The 18549-nt window shown below is 41.1% G+C and overlaps 1 protein-coding gene across 1 annotated transcript in view; it reads right to left on the minus strand.

Moving 5' to 3' along the window:
• Positions 1-18549, minus strand: part of LOC107140495 — a 45153-nt gene that overhangs the window by 352 nt on the left and 26252 nt on the right. Inside the window, exons 2-3 of the mRNA XM_048809784.1 lie at positions 12206-12300; positions 4-848 (exon numbers count right to left, since the gene is read on the minus strand). Coding sequence (XP_048665741.1) covers positions 4-574 — 571 coding nt within the window. The 5' untranslated portion in view covers positions 575-848; positions 12206-12300. The remainder of the gene's footprint in view (positions 1-3; positions 849-12205; positions 12301-18549) is intronic.

Consider the following 18549-nt stretch of genomic DNA (forward strand, 5'->3'; position numbering starts at 1 on the left):
CGCCTCGCGCGGTGTGTGTACAAACACAAAAGACACGCCGACGGGCCGCCGGCTCCCGCCGAGACGGCCGCCCGCCCCCATCTAACTCTTGCCCCCGGTCCTGTACTCCCACCCCACTCCGTGCGCCCACATCATCGAGACCCCGAAGCCTAGGTTTGGGGAGCCGAAGGGGAAGTAGAGGGAGGAGGCACCGCGGAGGAACCGGCCTGCGGGCGATGCGGGGGAGGGCCGCTCCGCCCCCGCGCGGGCTCTGGTGCGCGCCCCCGAGGCGCCCCGGGCAGCGTGGGGGCGGGGAGGAGGACGCGGCCACCAGGTCGCCGCGCCCCAGTTGAAAATACTCCCTAACAGGAAGCTTGCAAATGGAAACCTGGCGTCCTGCGCCCACTTTCGGATGGGGCTGCTGCAGCAGCTGGCGGGCGGACCGGCGGTCCTGTAACCTCTGTTGCTCCGGGCTAAGCGCGGCCGGGTCCTGCGGGTCGGGCTGAGTGCCTGCGGACAACTTTATCCGCTCAGACTCCAGCCGCGGCGGAGCGGGCAGCCAAGGTGCGCTTCGGGCTGCGCGGTGGACAGTCATCCCCTCGGAGGTGACTGTTTGCCGGACCAGGGGACGGGGCTCGCCCTCTCCCTGGGCCAGGGTGCCTGATGCAAGATGGCTGTATTTTGTAAGCCTCTAAAACAATGTATGGAATACAACGTTAACTGTACAGGGCCTGTCCTGGGAGTTTGTCCTACCAGCCAGAGTGGGCCTTGTAACCGTCTCAGTATTTGGTAGGATTACTTCGGAAAGAGGCTTGCCAAATATGATAGCGTAGTCCAGTGTTGTCAGCTTCAGCATCGTTTGCAAGGGGCTGAAAACGGCAGAAATAAGGGAAACATGGTTTGCGAATTATGTTTAACCATTTTCCAATTCTCGGTAGCCTGCAGAACAGACTTCATGGCTCAAGCTACCCTCATTAACTGGCGGTTGATTGGCTAGCAAACAGCTGAACCTTCCTAGATATTGACAACGCTCTACAACTGTCTGTGCAGGTTTTCCGTAGAAGTGTCATGAAGACATCCCATAGGATGGTGAAGGAGACAAATTTCACAGATGAAGGACACTACTATCTGTAATCTGAAGACCTCAAAAGCATCTTAGTCATAAACATTATCCTGAAACAGATAAATGGAAATCAGATATGAGGGAAGGAATGGATTGGTCCAAGGTCACTTAAGTGAGGAACAGACCTAGGAGAAACAAAATAATCCAAGCTTGTTTCATTATTATTTAATGAATGTTAAGTGTCCGTGGTTGCTATACAGAACACATAAAATCTGCGATCCTATCTTAAAAGCACATGCAAAAAATCCTCAGCTTAGCTGCCAGCGAAGAATTCCTACAGTTTAACCCAAGGGAAAGAGGTTTTTTTGTTTTTCTTTTTTGTTTTGTTTTCAGGAAACCAAAATATTTGTTGCTGGATTTATACAGGAAGGCTGTTGTACATCAGTTAAATTCATATTGTCAAGAAATGTTAAAATGACAGGGGTAATGTTCTCTTTGTATGCTATATTTTCCCATAAGTTTCTTCTTCCAGGCTTTAAATAAATGCCTAAGGAATGGAAAGACTGTTTCAGGTGAAATAATTCTGAACTTGGAATATCTGAACCAACTGTTTCCTGTCTCTACCATATAGATAGTAATATTTATTTATGGGAAGGTATGCTACAACCTCTATCTTCTAGTTGTAGATTGATTATTAAGCACCTGGATAAGTGACTGGATACCTGATGTTAGCTTCAGGAAGTTTTTTTTTTTGTACTAAGGATTGAACCTAAGGTGCTCTACCACTGAGCTATATCTCCAGAACACATGCATACTTTTTTTTTTTTTAAGACAGGGTCTAAGTTGCTGAGGTCTGGAACTTGTAATCCTCCTGCCTCAACCTTCTGAGTCTCTGAGATTACAGGTATGAGCCACTGTGACCAGCTAGGAAGTTTTCTCATTAGATGAATATGTATTGCTTGCCAACTCTGCTCCACACACACCTAGGTGCTAGGATTATAGCAGTGAACACCATCAGCGACATTCCCAACTTCATGGTGCTGCCTTGCTTCCTTATAGGGAAGTAGCACTTGGCCAGGGAGCAGGATGCTTTGGAGCCCCTTTGGCAAAAACTCAGGTTAAAGGGAAAGGGATTGTAGAGTCCAGATGGTGGAGAAGGAGAACTGCCAAGGCAAAAAGGAATTTTTATTTTTCTTTTGAAGTACTGGGGATTGAACCAGGGGTGCTTTACTGAAACTACATCCCTAGCCCTTTTTTATTTTGAGACAGGATCTTACTAAGTTGCCCAGACAGACCTGGAATTGGCTGAGGTGGCCCTCAAACTTGACATCCTCCTCTCTTAGCCTGCCAAATGGCTAGGATTGTAAGCTTCCAGGTGTAGGACACCTTACCCTGCCGCAAGAGGGAATTGGTAGGGGGCACCAGGGGTCAGTGCTGAATTGGTTTTACTTCTGAAACTCATGGGCTAATAATGGCCTCAACATTTGGAGTTTAAAAAAAAAAATGGGGGAGGAGGGGTATAAAAGCCTTAAGGTGAAAATATTTTCCCTAGAATAGAATACTTAAGGCTGCTAATTTAGATTTGTTTATAAGTAAAAGTATAGAGTGGAAAGGATTTTAAAAGCACCACTCTTCATATCCATTTGGCTCCTGTCAGTCAAATGAAAAGATTACTGCCTCATGGAAATGTTTCTGGCTACTTTAGTGCTACCACTTACATGTTATCACATCACTCTTTTTCTTTGTCATGTTGATTTAAACCTATCATCTGTTTATTGTTCATTATCTGTTTCCTCCCCAAAGAATGTGACCTAGGATAGAGATGGTCTTACCTGTTTCTTTATCCTATCTGAGCATTGCTCCCCTTGATTACCACCCCGCACACACCAGTTAGGAGCCTTTCCCCATGATCTCATACAGTTCCATGGAAATTATCATATACAAAGGTAGAGAAAATAGTATAAAGAACCCCCATGTACCCATCACTCAGCTTCAAAAATTATCCACTCATCACCAATCTTGTGTTTTATCTTCTCTTTCACTCACTCTTCCCACCTCCTCACTTGAATTGTTTGAAGCAAATCCAGTCTACATCATTGCATCTGTTGATATTCCAGTATGTATCATAGAAGACAAATAAATGATCTGTGCATCTCTTAAATCTTACAGTCTATAGTCTATAGTGCACTTTGTTGAAAGACATGGGTCATTGGTCCTCAGGTTTTGTCTTCCCTTCCCCCAACTTCCCCTCCCTCAGTCTTGCCCAGTAAATAGCACTACCATTTACTCAACTGTTCAAGCCCAAAAGTACAGACATTCTTCTGGCACCTCTCTTTCTTTCACCTGTGTAGGTAGTCCTATTGATTCTGCCTCTGAAATGCTTCTCAGAACCATCTGCACTTGTCCCCACCTTTCACTGGTACTTCCTGGGTGGTCTTCCTCTTTCAACTCTAGCATGTCTGTATTCCATTCTTTGTACAGCACACATGGATTATAGATTATAGGGAAAAAATTTATAGTAGATCACACCATTGTTAAATCCACTCAATGACCTCCCATGCACTAGGTTAGATGCCACATGCATGGGGACTGGCGTTACTGCCTCCTTCTCTCAGTTCTATGCTGCAGACCAGCCACCTCTGTTTACCAAGTCCGACCTTGCTTTAGGGTTGCTGCACCTCCTGCTTCCCAGGCTTGAATGCTCTTCCCTCATCTTACCATCTTCTATGGCAAGATTTCTGACCTTTCCCATGTCACTTTATTTTTAAAAAATGGTCTTTAAAAAAAATTATTTATTGTTCCTGGGCATTAAACCCAGGGTACTTTACCACTGAGCTACATCCCGTGTTCTTTTATATTTATTGATTTTTTAAATTTTGAGACAGGGTACCACTAAATGCTGAGTGTGGCTTTGAACTTGCAAACCTCTTGCCTCAGCCTCCTAAATCTTTGGGATTACAGGTGTATACCACCACACCTGCTTAGAAAATGGTCATATTCTAAGGTTACATAGGGGAGTAGAGGAGGAGATTTGGAGCCATTCAATATGGAACTTGATTTTATAATTCATTGTATATTTCTAGCTTATATAATCACTATAAGAAAATTTTATGTTTCAGGGAAGATATTAAATGTGAAACTTGTGAAGACTCCCAAATAAGTCATTTTGAAAATTTTCAATGAGAAAATTTGAGTTTACTTCTCAGAACATAATTTTTTGTATCAGGTTTTATGCTTGAAATGGACAAATGCAATTCCTGATCAAGACTTTGTAACAGTGGGGCCCAGTGCAGTGGTGCACGCCTGTAATCCCAGTGACTAGGGAGGCTGAGGCAGGAGGATCGCAAGTTCAAAGCCAGCCTCAGCAATTTATTGAGACCCTAAGCAACTTACTTTTTTTTGTTTGTTTGATTCTGGTATTTTAACCCAGGAACAACACTTTACCACTGAGTTACATCCCCAGCCCTTTTATTTATTTTTTTATTTTTGAGAAAGGATTCCGCTAAGTTGCTTAGGGCGTTGCTAAATTGCTGTGTTGCTAAACCCCCCCTAGGCTGGTTTTGAACTTCTGATCCTCCTGCCTTAACTTCCTAAATTGTTGGGATTATAGGTGTGTACGACTACCCAGCCCTAAGCAATTTAGTGAGATCCTGACTCAAAAAGGGTTGGGGATGTAGCTCAGTGGTAAAACACCCATAGGTTCAATCCCCATTCCAAAACCAAACCAAAACAAAAGACTTTGTAATGATGAGTCTCTGGGAATGTAATTCAGTAATAGAACATTTGTCTAGCATGGATGAGGCCTTGGGTTTGATCCCCAGGACCACTACCAAAAAAATTACAATGAATATCTCTTCAAATTTGTGACAATCCTGTCGTTGACTTTGCTCATACAAATAGGTGATAAAAAATTAAAAAATTTTTTCAGTCATTTAAAACATAACATGCTGGGTGTGGTAGCACATGCCTGTAATTCCAGCTGTTTTGGATTGTAGGCTGAGGCAGGAGGATCACAAGTTCAAAGCCAGGCTCTCAGCCACTTAGCAAGGCCTTAAGCAACTTAGTAAGACCCCCATCTCTAGGGGTTGAGGTTGTGGCTCAGTGGTAGAGCACTAGCCTAGCACAGGTGAAGCATGAGTTCAATTCTCAGCACCACATAAAGATAAATAAATAAAGGTATTGTGTCAATTTACAACTAAAAAAATATTTTAAAAAAAACCCTATCTCTAAATAAAATATTAAAAAAGGGCTGAGGATGAGGCTCAGTGGTAAAGTGCCCCCTAGGTTCAAGCCCTGGTACCAAAAACAAGAACAATAACAAAAATGTATAACAGTTGAAGTTCTATATTTAAAATTCTTGTCAGTTGCAATGGCACATACCTGTTATTCCAACTATTCCAGAGGCTGAGGCAGGAGAATCATTTCAGCCCGAAAAAATTACAAAACAACTACAACAAAAAAATTCTTTCTTTTTAAAAAAATATATATTTTTTAATTTTGCTTATTTATTTTTATGTGGTGCTGAGGATCGACCCCAGTGCCTCACATGTGCCAGGCAAGTGCACTACCGCTGAGCCACAGCCAATTAAACTTAAAGAGTTTAATTAGAAATAATGATGTGGCTCAAATTGCAGAGTGCTAAGCAGTCACCCTGCAGTTGCCAAAAGGGCCTATAAACTACAAACGGAAAGAAGTACCTGGTCGGGGGACAGAAATTTGGGTCTGTGCCAGGAGTCCTGTTCAGCCCCCTTGTCTCCAATCTGACTGGCTACATTTGGGGTGTTTCCAGTGTTCTTTGGACACCTGGCAAGGGAATTTCTCAGGCTCCTTGGCCATGATAGGTGGACTCTGCCTTGCAGGATTAAGGCAGGGGTCCAGAGGCCTGGGTGCTTCCTCATCTGTGCTCAGTGCTTTACAGGGAACAATGAGTGGTGGATCTGCTTAGCACTATGTAGACCAAGGGACATGATTAGGCCCTCTCCTCTTTGCCCAGACTGTCCTCCAAGGAGCCCCATATGGAGCTGCTCCCAGCAAAGGACACTGATCCCTAGAGATGAGGGGACCTTTTCTCCTAATACCTCTGTAGCCCACAGTGAAGTCTCTGCTCTTGGATCTCAGCTCCATTATCACCCCTCAGACACTCCTGAGTCCCTGTGTTCCCTGTCCCCCCCCTTTTTTTTTTTTTTTTTGTATTGGGAATTAATCCCAGGGTCATTTTACCATTGAGCTATATTCCCAGCCATTTTTTTATTTTTAATTTTGAGGCAGGTATCTCTAAGTTGCCCAAATTGACCCTAAACTTGTGATCCTCTTGCCTTAGCCTCCCAACTCACTAGGATTACAGGTTTATGTCACTGCCTGGCCCTGTTCCCCATTGTCTCTTTTTCATACCTATTTTCTTCATAGCAACATCCACAAGTTGACATTTTGTTGATTTATTTGCTGATTTGTGGTCTCCTCCACTGAATTATGAACTTAGTAGGGTCCTCAGTGTTATACACTGCTTTCTCCATCAAACTTGTATCATACCAAGCTTATGCTAAACACACAATATTTGATGACTGAATAAGTAAAAACTCATATTTTATCAAGTGTTAAAATCAATTATAGGATATAATAATAATTTTTCAGGAGGAAACTGGGGATTGAACTCAGGGGCACTCATCTGCTGAGCCTCATCCCCAGCCCTATTTTGTATTTTATTTAAAGACAGGGTCTCACTGAGTTTCTTAGCGCCTCGCTTTTGCTGAGACTGGCTTTGAACTCGCAATCCTCCTGTCTCAGCCTCCCGAGCTGCTGGGATTACAGGTGTGTGCCACCACGCCTGGAAATTATAGAATATACTTTGCAGGACAATTCAAATCTTAAAAACCATACCTCTTAGAATTTATGAGTACAGTGTGTCGGTATTCTCACAAATAAAAGGGAGAGTAGGATATTTCTTTCTTGGTGAAATTGTGAGATTGAAATGGGCCCATTTGACCAGGCCTAACTATCACCATTAATGTTTTTATTTTTTATTATTGTTATTGTTATTATTATGGGGGGATTGAATCCAGGGAGTTTCACATGTTAGGCAAGTGTCCTATGTTATGATTTAGATGTGAGGTGTCCCCCCCAAAGTGAGACAATGCAAGAAGGTTTAGAGGTGAAGTGATTGGGTTTATGAGAGTTTTAATCCAGTCAGTGAATTAATCCCCTGATAGGTATTAACTGAGTGGTAACTAAAGGCAGGTGGGGTGTGATTGGGGTCTGCCTTTGGAGTATATATTTTGTCCCTGGTGAGTGGAGTCTCTCTCTGCTTCCTGGTGATGTTCTGAACTGCTTTCCTCCAGCACATCCTTCTGCCATGATGTTCTGCCTCGGTTTGAGCCCTGAGGAATGGATTCAGCCTTCTGTGGATTGAGAACTCTGAAACTGTGAACCCCAAATAAAGTTTTCCTTCTTAAAATTATTCTTGTCAGGTTTTTTGGTCATAGTAAGGAAAAAGCTGACTAAAACACACTACCACTGAGCTAAATCCCCAGACCATTTTCTATTAATTTTTGAATACTCTTTAAGTGATTGATGGCTTCTGTTCTTATCATTCTTCTCCGTGCACCAAGCAATTGTGGAATTGTGGCTGGGCTGTCTATGTAGATTGGAGATGTCCTCCCGATATTGGGAGACCTTACATTCTGTTTGTAAGTGAAGACATGGAGGGCCTCCTGGTTCTGCATTAATTTTGGTGAACTGGGTTAGTGTTGGTCTGAATGCCAAAAAATTAAAGTGGTTTCTGACACTACCAAGCTCAGAAGCACACTGTGAACCACAGTGAATTCCTGCATATACAGAGCACCTGGTGAAGCCTCTGGTGGATGTTAGGCTGAATTTGAGATGCTCCCCAACACTCTTTAAATTCCAATATTCTGACATAATGGTATTTATACTTCTGAAAGTAAAAAAAAAAAAAAATCTACAAAAAAAGGAGGATTCTTTCTTTTAAAAAAGCATTCCCTCTTATCTGAGAACCAGATTGTCTAAATTCAAGGAAAGCAGGGTACCGGAGGGGAATGTAGTCAGTGGTAGAACACTTCCATAGCATGCACTATACCCTAGATTTTATCCCCTGTACCATAAAAAGTTAAAATTTAAAAGATGCAGGGGTCAATAAATGCTAACTATTCTTCTGAAGGAAGAGGAATTGAGTTATTGAGTTTCCTCTGGTAGGCTTGAGACTATTTACCCAAGGACTTGGGTGACCAGGACCCCAAATTACCTTGCACTGTTTTTTTTTTTTTTTTAAAATAATCCAAGCAGTAGTCTTCTTCTTTTTCTAGTCTCAAAAAAATTTTAATGCCGGGCCGGGTGGCTCACACCTGTAATCCCAGTGGTTAGAAAGGAGTATCTCGAGTTCAAAGCCAGCCTTGGCAACTTAACGAGGCACTAAGCAACTCAGTGAGGCCCTGTATCTAAATAAAATACGAAATAAAGCTCGGGATGTGGCTCAGTGGTTGAGTGCTCCTGAGTTTAATCGCCGGTACCCCCAAAACCACAAATTTGAAAAAAAAAAAAAACTTTTATGGTACTGGGGGTTGAACATAGGGGCGCTCAACCTCTGATCTATGTTTCCAGCCCTTTTTATTTTTTATTGAGTCAAGACCTAGCTAAATTGCCCAGACTGGCTTTCAACTTGAAATACTCCTCCCTTAGCCTCCCGAATTGCTGGAATTACAGGTGTGTACCACCCAATCAGGCTAAATTCTTTTTTTTTTTTTATACAGGGTCTTGCTATGTTGCCTGGCCTCAAATTTTGTGATCTTTCTGCTTTAGCCTCCCAAATAGTTGAGATTATAGGCATATGCCACCACACCTAGCTTAAATTCTTATATAGATCCCCTTTCACTTCTAGCTTTTATTAGAATATTTGAGGATTGGGGATGTAGTTCAGTTATAGAGTGTTTGCCTAGCATGCACAAGGCCCTGGGTTCAATCCTCAGTACAATAAATAAATAAATACTGGACAAGTAAACTCATATAATCTGTCACATTAAGAATTTTTCTTTTTAATAGACTTTAATTATATTAAGAATTTTAATTGCAGAACACATCAAACCTGAAATGTGAAACCTTGACCTTGACAGTGAAAATTTCTGTTATCTCAGTCTGAAAATTCTTGTGCCTGTCCTATAAACTCAGAAGGTTTGTCCCTCCAAGGCTGAAATGTGAGAGCATAGGGTCCGAGTGGTTCTCTATTGAGATGATAAGCTTTCTTTGGAAGTTTTCCTATACTGACACCCATCCAGGGCAAGACACATCCTAGATACTTTCCCCAAACCTCACAGAAGGAACTCTTCCTTTTGTTAGCCCTCAATCTCAGCCCACAACATCCTCCCCTGCCTGAATTGTCAGATAAAATGGTACCCAGACATACCTACACTAAGAAGTGATTCATTGTTTATCTAAATTTCAAATTTATTTGAGCATCCTATTATTTGCTAAATCCACACCTTAACCCCTGCTAAAGTGTTATTTCTTTCAACTCTCATGGTCCCCTGTCCCTGCTTGTGTTGCTCATGCTGTTCTGAGCTGTTCAGTGGCTGAAACTGGCTTCCTTCCACGGGCCTGGAGGGCTGGTGTCACCTGCATCCTTACCACATCCATCTTTCCTTTTCTAGCCAGAGAATTGCTTCCAGGTAAGATCTCTATATTTAGGATAAGGAGACACCATGCCATCTTGGGTCCCCCAACTGGTATCCCTCAGGGACTTTCACATTTCTCCACAGTTGTGGCCAAGCTAACTCCTAAATATTCAGCCTACCGCAGGGAATATCTGGGATCCTCTTTAGAGTTACAAGGCCTGCTGTGAGGGTAGACAATGCCATCAACTAAATAATGTTCCTATTTAGTCCTTCACCCTAAAGAAGATATTCTACAATAATCCCCGTGGCACAACCAGGATAACAGGAGGTCAAATATGAAGGGCAGGGGATTTGGAGTAAAATGGGAACTGAATTTAAATCCCAGTGCTGCCCCTTATTGCCAGCCAATTATTAACTTCTGGCTCCTGGCTTCTTCATCTATAACTAATGTGGGTGAAATTACCTTGAAGTATAACAGTAATCCTAATAATTCTACCTGCCAGGACAGTGTAAAGTTTAGAAAGGACAATATGGAACCCTTGACACAGGATTCAGGCTCCTCAAATGATGACCCATTGTGCCACACCTATCTTTACTGCTCAGGAGAAAATGATCTGATCTTTGTTGTGATTTGAAATACCTGAATGAATACTTCCCAAACACATTCACAAATAAACTTTTTGATACCTGAAGGTCCAGGTTACCTTAATAATGATTTGTCATACCTTTATTTGGCTTCACAATCCTTTGCTAGGTAGCTAGTCAGTACTGCCCAGGGCATTGTATGACCCAGTACTTCTACATGAAATTTAAGGAAGATACGTAAGTAAGCAATAGCTACATTCTTAGAAGCCCCGTAATGTCCCCCAGTGGAATGGTAACATCCCAGAGAGTGGGGGGTGGGGGACAGGAAAAGCTTTTGCCATTGTATACCAGGCCCTGCCCATGGGTCTTTACAGGATCTTCTGTCTGTTCAGAAGTGTGAGCAAACTCAATTCCATGGAAGAGGCTCTTACTCACTTTCAGTAAGACTGGTTTGTCTTAGGATGGTATTCCCAGGAGGGATCAGCTTGCCCTTGCTTCTGGGTTTCTTGAACACCCAAAGTAGCTTATCACTGGAAAGAGTCACTGATGAAACAGAGGTCGACTGTCATTTCAGAGGCAAACCCCTGAAACTTAAGAGTCAACAAAGCAACTCCAACATTAAGCATGATTTCTACAGAGATTATTAAAATTCCTTCTCTAAGCACTTTTGCAACTTTTCATTTGTGGGTATGGAATCCCCCTGCTTCTGAATCAGCTCAGTGCTTGGAAATTTTAGAGATCAATGTTTGTGTCAGGAAATGAGTAAAGAAAATTAAAAGATATTAATCCAAATAATTTTGGTTAAAAAAAAAAGTATGTGGACTGAACAGATTTTTTTTTCTTTATTCAGTTTGTTTTTTAAATTTTATTTTTACAGAGGAACAATTTGACTTTTATTTATTTATTTGGTACTGGAGATTGATCCTATGGGAATTTTACCACTGACTTACATCCTCAGTCCTTTTTATTTTCTATTTTCAAAACGGTTTTGCAAAATTGTGGAGGCTGACCTCAAACTTGGGATTCTCCTGCCTCAGCTTCCCAAGTTGCTGGGATTATAGGTGTGTGCCACTGCGCCTAGCCAATATTACTTATATACTCAGAAAAAAAATTAAAGTGCAAAAATTGGGAAAAAGCACCCATGGCTATTGACAAGTGACTGGGATAAATGACCCTGTTCTGGAGTTCAGCTTTTGCCATCATGTGCCAGGCCCTGCCCATGGGTCTTTACAAGATCTTCCAGCTGTTCAGAAGTGAGAGCAAGATCAATTCAGATCACAGACATCTACTGAGTGCCTACTGTGTGCCGGCTAGACACTTGCCACAAATGTGAAGACAGCCCTTGCATATTGTTGGTAATCTCAACATTAGGGGATGCATGCTCCGTCTGAGACATTTGAGGAATTCTGTGGGAACACTTGGGAAACCTGAAAGTGTTTGGAAAGGGTTGATACCGAAGATTTCTTTACTTTTTTTTGTACTATATAATTTATTACATTTTAATTTTATTTCCAACTTTAAAAAATCAGTTCTGTGAGCTGATGTATTACAAGAACAGTTGAATTCACAGTCTCACGAAGCTTCTCAGATGTAGTTCTGGCTAGTGATTGGCAAACAGTGGGAACTTGGAATGAGATGCCGTGTTAGCTTTTTGTCCCTTATATATTTTTTAAAAAAATATTTTAATGTTTTTTCTTATTACAAAGAAGAAAAAATTACAGATAACTACTTCTAATACTTTGGGGTATGTATTTTCAGTTATTTTGACCTTTTTCTGAATATGATATTTATACATCAACATGCTTAAATATGAGAATACAAATTTTTCTTTTGGTGTTTTTACAAAAATAAGAATTTATGTGGACCTTGAAGAATGGATAGGGTTACGTCAAGCAAAGAGGAGCTGCCTAGAGAAGGAAATGGCCTGAGAACAGTGCAAAGGCAAACACTGTCTTACCATCATTTTGACAGGAAATCTCTGGAGAAAAGATTGGAGAACAACAGCGACTTGGTCCTAGATGGACTTGTCTGTCAGAATAAAGCACTTGGACCCTGGGGGAGAGTAAGACGTTTTAAGGAGGAAAAAGATATGATTGCATTATTATTTAATTATTTATTATTAATATTGGATAATTGTATTGATACATGAATATTAATAAAAAAGTTGACATCAAAAAAAGAAAGATAATTGCATTTTCTTATATTAACATAATGTTGACAGTAAGTTAGGTGGTGTATTTGAGAGGGGATAAGACTGAAAGTAAAAAACAAAGCAAAACAAAACAAAAAACACTTGAGTCTGCAGTAATGCACATTTTTTTACACTTAAAGACATAGTCCAAGGCTGGAGGTGTATACACGAGGTTCTGGGTTCCATCCCAAGCACTGCAAAAAAAAAAAAAAAGAAAGAAAGAAAGAAAGGAAAGAAAAAGACAGTGAATTTTGTCTCCCTAATTAATCTAAATAATTAACTTTTCAGCAGAGATGGCCTAATGAATTTATTCTATCAATTCCAAGGGATTTGAACAACCCTGTTTATCTTATACTTTTATCACCTGTCAAGTGGACTCTCTAATAATAAAAATAAGATAATAGAGAGCTAATATTTAGAATTTATGGGGTGCCGGGAACTGTGCAGAATGTTTAGGTACATTTTTTCAAGTAATAATATCTTATTTTGCCCCATTAATAGAAGAGAAAACACACTGAGGGAGGTCTGGCAACTGACACAGGCTAGAAAGTGGCAGAGCTGAAATGCTATTCCCCATGCTCTGCTGCCCACTGATTCCCAAGCTTATTCGACTAAGATTGATCATGGACAATTATCAGAAATTTGCCTTTAAAACTTAAAAATGGTCACATTGGACAATGTTTTTATCTATCAAGAATTGGCCAAGCTGGGTGCCATGGCTCATACCTCTAATCCCAATGATGCCGTAGCCTGAGACAGGAGGATCACAAGTTTAGGCCAACCTTGCAATTTAGCAAGATGCCCAGCAACTTAGCAAGACCCTGTCTCAAAAATACAAAAGGACTGGGTATGTAGCTTAGTAGTAAATTGCCCCTGGCTTTGATCTCCAGTGCCAAAAACAAATAGAATCAACAAACCAAAAACAAAGAATTGGCCTGTTTTTCTAGCCTGTCATATAACTGTACTAGGAACTTCACAATATATTGCTACAATCCAGAAATATGTATGTGTGTGTATCAAAAATGTAAATCATAATGCATAGTATTAAAAACTGCAGTTGGATTGCATGTGTAGCTCAGTAATAGAGCAGGTGCATACTCTAGTAATGTCCCTAGACACAACAGGCCTCCAGTAACAAGGGTGAGTAACAATACATTTGCCATGGATCAGCAGTAAGGATAGCAGTGGCACTTTGTAAATGCTTTTCTATCATCTCTAATTCCTTGAGGTGTAGGGGCACTGCTATTCCATAGCCCCCCAAGAGATGTAGTGGCCAGGCTGAGACTTAGAAGCTGGGGAGTCCCAACCACAGGACCCTGGAGCTCTCTCATTGCTGCTCCCCTGGAATGTAGTTTGGAACTGCCAAATGAGGCTGAAAAGCCAGCACACTGAATCCAGGCTCCCTGCTACTCCCCTGTCCAGCACTGGGGATTGAACCCATGGCCTTGCACATGCTAGGTAAGCACTGAGCTATATCCCCAGCCCTTTGTGTTTTTATTTATTTGTTTATTTATTTGCTGGGGATATAGCTCAGTGGCAGAGTACTTTCTTAGCATGAGGAGGCACTGGGTTCTATCCCCAGTTCTACAAATAAATAAATAAACAAACAAATAAAGTACTTTTAGTTTGAAACAGGATCTCAATAAATTACCTCGACTGTCCTAGAACTTGGATCCTCCTGCCTCAGTATCTGGGATTACAAGTGTGAGCCACCACACCTGGCTTAGATATAGGCTTTTTTAAGTGGACAAAACCAATGTGAAAGGGACTGGCTATTTGTCAATTGCCTACAAATGTGATTTCCTCCCTTCCCTTAGTCAATGTGTCTAGCCATTGTTTTATTAGGAAATAATAATTGTTCTCACGTATTGCATCTGTAAGTGAAGTTGACCAAACCAACGTGGGCAACAGTGCTTTCCATGGCGTTTGCATAGAAAGCAAACCCTTTGTATAAAGCCATGTGCCTGTGGATATAAAGCCTTTGGCCTGATACTCAAATCTGCCAAAGCCCTTCCTGCTGAAGAAGCTACCCCAGTTGTGGTTACCGTATGCCAGTACATTTGCCTCCCATCATTGGAAATTGGGGCCTGCTGCATCATTTATGTGTTTTTTTTTTCTTTTTGCACTTTTTTTTTATTGGTTGTTCAAAACATTACAAAGCTCTTGACATATCATATTTCATACATTAGATTCAAGTGGGTTATGAACTCCCATTTTTACCCCAAATACAGATTGCAGAATCACATCGGTTACACATCCACATTTTCACATAATGCCATATTAGTAACTGTTGTATTCTACTACCTTTCCTATCCTCTACTATCCCCCCCTCCCCTCCCCTCCCATCTTCTCTCTCTACCCCATCTACTGTAATTCATTTTTTTTTCTTTTTAAGTACTCATGTAATTTAAATAACATCCCTCTTTGGTTTATCATCTTTAGTAGTGTATCTGTTTATTATTTTGTACCTATACATTGGCTACTAAAGGAGAGGACATTGTTGAGCGAAATTAGCCTGAGAATCATTTCAAAACCCTATCTCAATACAGGTGATGACCTGTCACAGAGGCCCCCAGATGTTGTTGTTGGCTGTGTAAATAAGTACAACTTTTTTGGAAAGCAATTTGTGATCTCCATCAAGAGTCATAAGCATATTCATAACCTGAGCCTATAATTCAACTTCTAGACTCTAAACTAAAGAAAAATTTAAAATATGTATCATTTGGTACACGATGATATTTATTACATATATTTTTTTAAAATTAAAATTTTTTAATGGTGTTGGAGATGGAACCCAGAGCCTCAAACATCAGGCAAGATCTCTATCATTCTATCTATAGCCCCAGTCCTTGAAGATTTATTATTGTGAAACACTATGAATAAATAGAAAAATGATTAACATATTTTTGTAATCCCCTGGGTGAACATTATCCTCCCATTAAAATACTGCCTTTAAAAATGATAACTAGAAATGTTTTAAAAAATATAATGTTGGTTGAAGAAAGTAAGACATGAAATTGTATATTTACTTTGGTGATTTGTTGCTGAGAAAATTACACACCTTTGTATACCATGTGTCAAGATGGCAGGCAATGTGTTTTTTTTTCTAATTTTCCAAAATTTTAATAATATGATAACATTAATTTTACTGTATAAATGTTTTTTCTTTTCTTTTTATTATTTACTTACTTTTTAATTTTTGCAGTGCTGAGAATCAAACCTGGGGCTTCATGCATGCTAAACTTTACCACTGAGCTATATTGTCAGCTCTGGAAATATTTTTAATTAAAAAAAAAAAACTCTTATTAGTGCAATTATAACCATAGGACATCTTTTCCTATTGTGATTTTTTAATTGGTGTTTGTTAATTACACAGAATAGTAAGTTTCATTGTGACATATTTGGATATGCACATAACAATCTGATCAATTTACTCCCTAATAATTTCCCTTACCCTCCCCACTTCCCTCCCCTTGATCCCCCCTCCTCTATAGAGAACCACAAGACATTATAAGGAGAGTTTTCAAAACTAAAGACACCAGGACCTGGAGTGGTGGAACAAAAACCTATAATCCCAGCAACTCAGGAGGCTGAAGCAAGAGGATCTCAAGTTTAAAGTAAACCTCAGCAACTTAGCAAGATCCTGTCTGAAAATAAATAAAAAGGACTGTGGAAGGAGCTCAGTGGCAAAGTGCCTTGGGGCTGGGGGGTGGGGAGCAGGGGGACAAAAAATAAATTAAAAAAAATCAAAATAGGACAATAATTGGTAATAGGACAAAGGTTTGAAATGGGAATTATCCCCCAAATCCAGGACACATACATATACATAGATGATATAGCAGTGATGACTATTAGCCCGAATTTGTCAAAAGTGACTTACATGACCTGGTATACTAGAGGGAAACCTCCAGACACTATGTTGGCAGCGACCAAGGCCTCCCAGTGTGCCATAACTGTGAGTTTTCTCAACAATTATCCTGCCCAGGAAACTTCCATGTTGGTAGTGCCATCATCCTATCCAAAGGCAAGTCCCACTAGTCCCAACTAACATAAATACTGGTACCCAAGAGCATCACAAGGTCTCACCCAGGATTTAGAAGCTTCTCCTTAGAGTTCCAATGATCATACCTCCCACTTTTCCCTTCTCCTGGGGCCTTTGCAGCCTGTCCCTGGAGAAGGGCCTTCCTCCAGGACCCTGCATCCGAGACATGTCCAGGAAGATGCAGGGGAGAATCAACCAGACACTTATGGTTTTTTGGCCCTTCTCTCTTCTTCTCCCATTACATATACTCCAAATTGTTTTAATAAAAAGGTATTGTTAAATATCCTGAAGGCTCATTCATTCATTTGTTCATTTATTAAATGATTAATTAAAATAGGCATAATTTATTGTGAACTGGAATTAAAGAGCACAAAAAGTATATCCCTCCTCCAACCCCAGTTTAAAAGCTAGATCAGGCTCACACATAAAAACAATCCAAGGCTCTTGGGCACTGTATTTCAGTGGGGGTTGGAGGTGTGATCTGTGTACTGGTGACCAGAGTGAGATGGGACCACATGCTCCTCAGGGGAGGGACTGAGGAATTGCTTAGCCAGAGTGGGCCTTCTCCCTCCTGGTGAGCTGAGTTTAGCTCAGTTTAGTAAACTTACAGGGAAGTTCAAAGTGGAGGAGAGAAGACAATGAGAACAAATGTCTCATGCTAGGCAATTTTGCCCTGAATGAAGGAACAGTAGAACTATTGCTTTTCCTTCCCGGATGGATCTACCTCTGGAGTTTGGTCCCCTTTGGGTGGTTCTGCTAATAGAAAAGTGTTCACGGCCACCTGCCCAGGAGGTTTCCTAGGAATTTGTTGAGCAAATTTCTTTGATGCCTGGGATTTGATGTTTGCCAAGAGTCTGTCTGAATAAATCCCTACATGCTGAACTTGAAAACAAAATTCTCAGGGTCAGCAGGCCCTGCTAATTGCTTCTTTCTCTACCAGACTGACAGGAGAACATGCTAACTCTTCACTCACAAACACAGGCCCTATGGTGGGGGGCAGAAGGGGCTGGGTAGCCTTCGTGCTCTTGCTTTGAGAGGATTTCTGGAGAGTACCAAGGAAGAATCTTCTCCAGCCTAGGAGGAGAAAGGCAAGGGGTTGACCTCTCAGGTGCTTCTTTGTTAATTCCATTTCTCTCCTTCTTGGTGCCCCCGCTCCTCTTTTTTCCTCCCCCTCTCACTCCCCATCTTGGGCAAATGGATTAGAGAGGAGGAAGGAATAGGTTAGGCCTGAGAAATCCATTCTTATTTCTTTTTTCTCTCTATAGAGAACTCCAAACTTTCTCCATGAAAATGCATAAGAAATTACATGCACCTGTGGGCTGCTGGGGTCAGTGTTTCAAAACTCAGCCCAGCCCAGAATGGATCAGCTAGGTGAAGTGACTATCCCTGGAGTAGAGTCCCCAGAAACCCATCTTGCATTTTTTTTTTTTTTTTGATACTGGGGATTGAACCTAGCTAGGGACACTTAACTACTGAGCCACATCCCTAGCCCTTTTAAATCTTTTATCTAAAGACAGGGTCACTGAGTTGCTTAGTACCTTGCTGAGTTGCTGAGGCTGGCTTTGAACTCACGATCCTCTTGCCTAGGACTCCCAAGCCACTGGGATTACAGGCATGCACCACCGTACCCGGCACCTGCCCTGTCTTAAGGCAGAGCTAGAGTTCACATAGTGCTGCTGTCCTATTTCTCGCCTAAATGTGCAAAAGCTGGAGGAGTTGAGTATCAAGAAATTAGGTGGAAAAAAAGGCTTAGCCCTTCCAGAAGTGAATATTCAGAACTTGGCAGATCTAACTCACTCCTGAATTTTTTTTAATTAAAAATTTTATCTGGGTTCAGTGGTGCATGCCAGCTACTTGTCAGGAGACTGAGGCAGGAGGATCTTGAGGCCAGCCTGGGCAATTTGGAGAGACTTTGTCTCAAAAATAAAAAAAGGCTGGGGATGTAACTCAGTGGTAGAGCACTTGCCTAACATTGTGTGAATCCCTGGGTTCAATCCCCAGCACCAAAAAAAAAAAAAAAAAAAAAAAAAAAAAAAAAAAAAAAAAAAAAAAAAAAAAAAAAAAAAAA

The sequence above is a fragment of the Marmota marmota genome, unplaced genomic scaffold, assembly GCF_001458135.2.
Source record: "Marmota marmota marmota unplaced genomic scaffold, marMar, whole genome shotgun sequence".
In the NCBI taxonomy this organism is placed as follows: domain Eukaryota; kingdom Metazoa; phylum Chordata; class Mammalia; order Rodentia; family Sciuridae; genus Marmota; species Marmota marmota.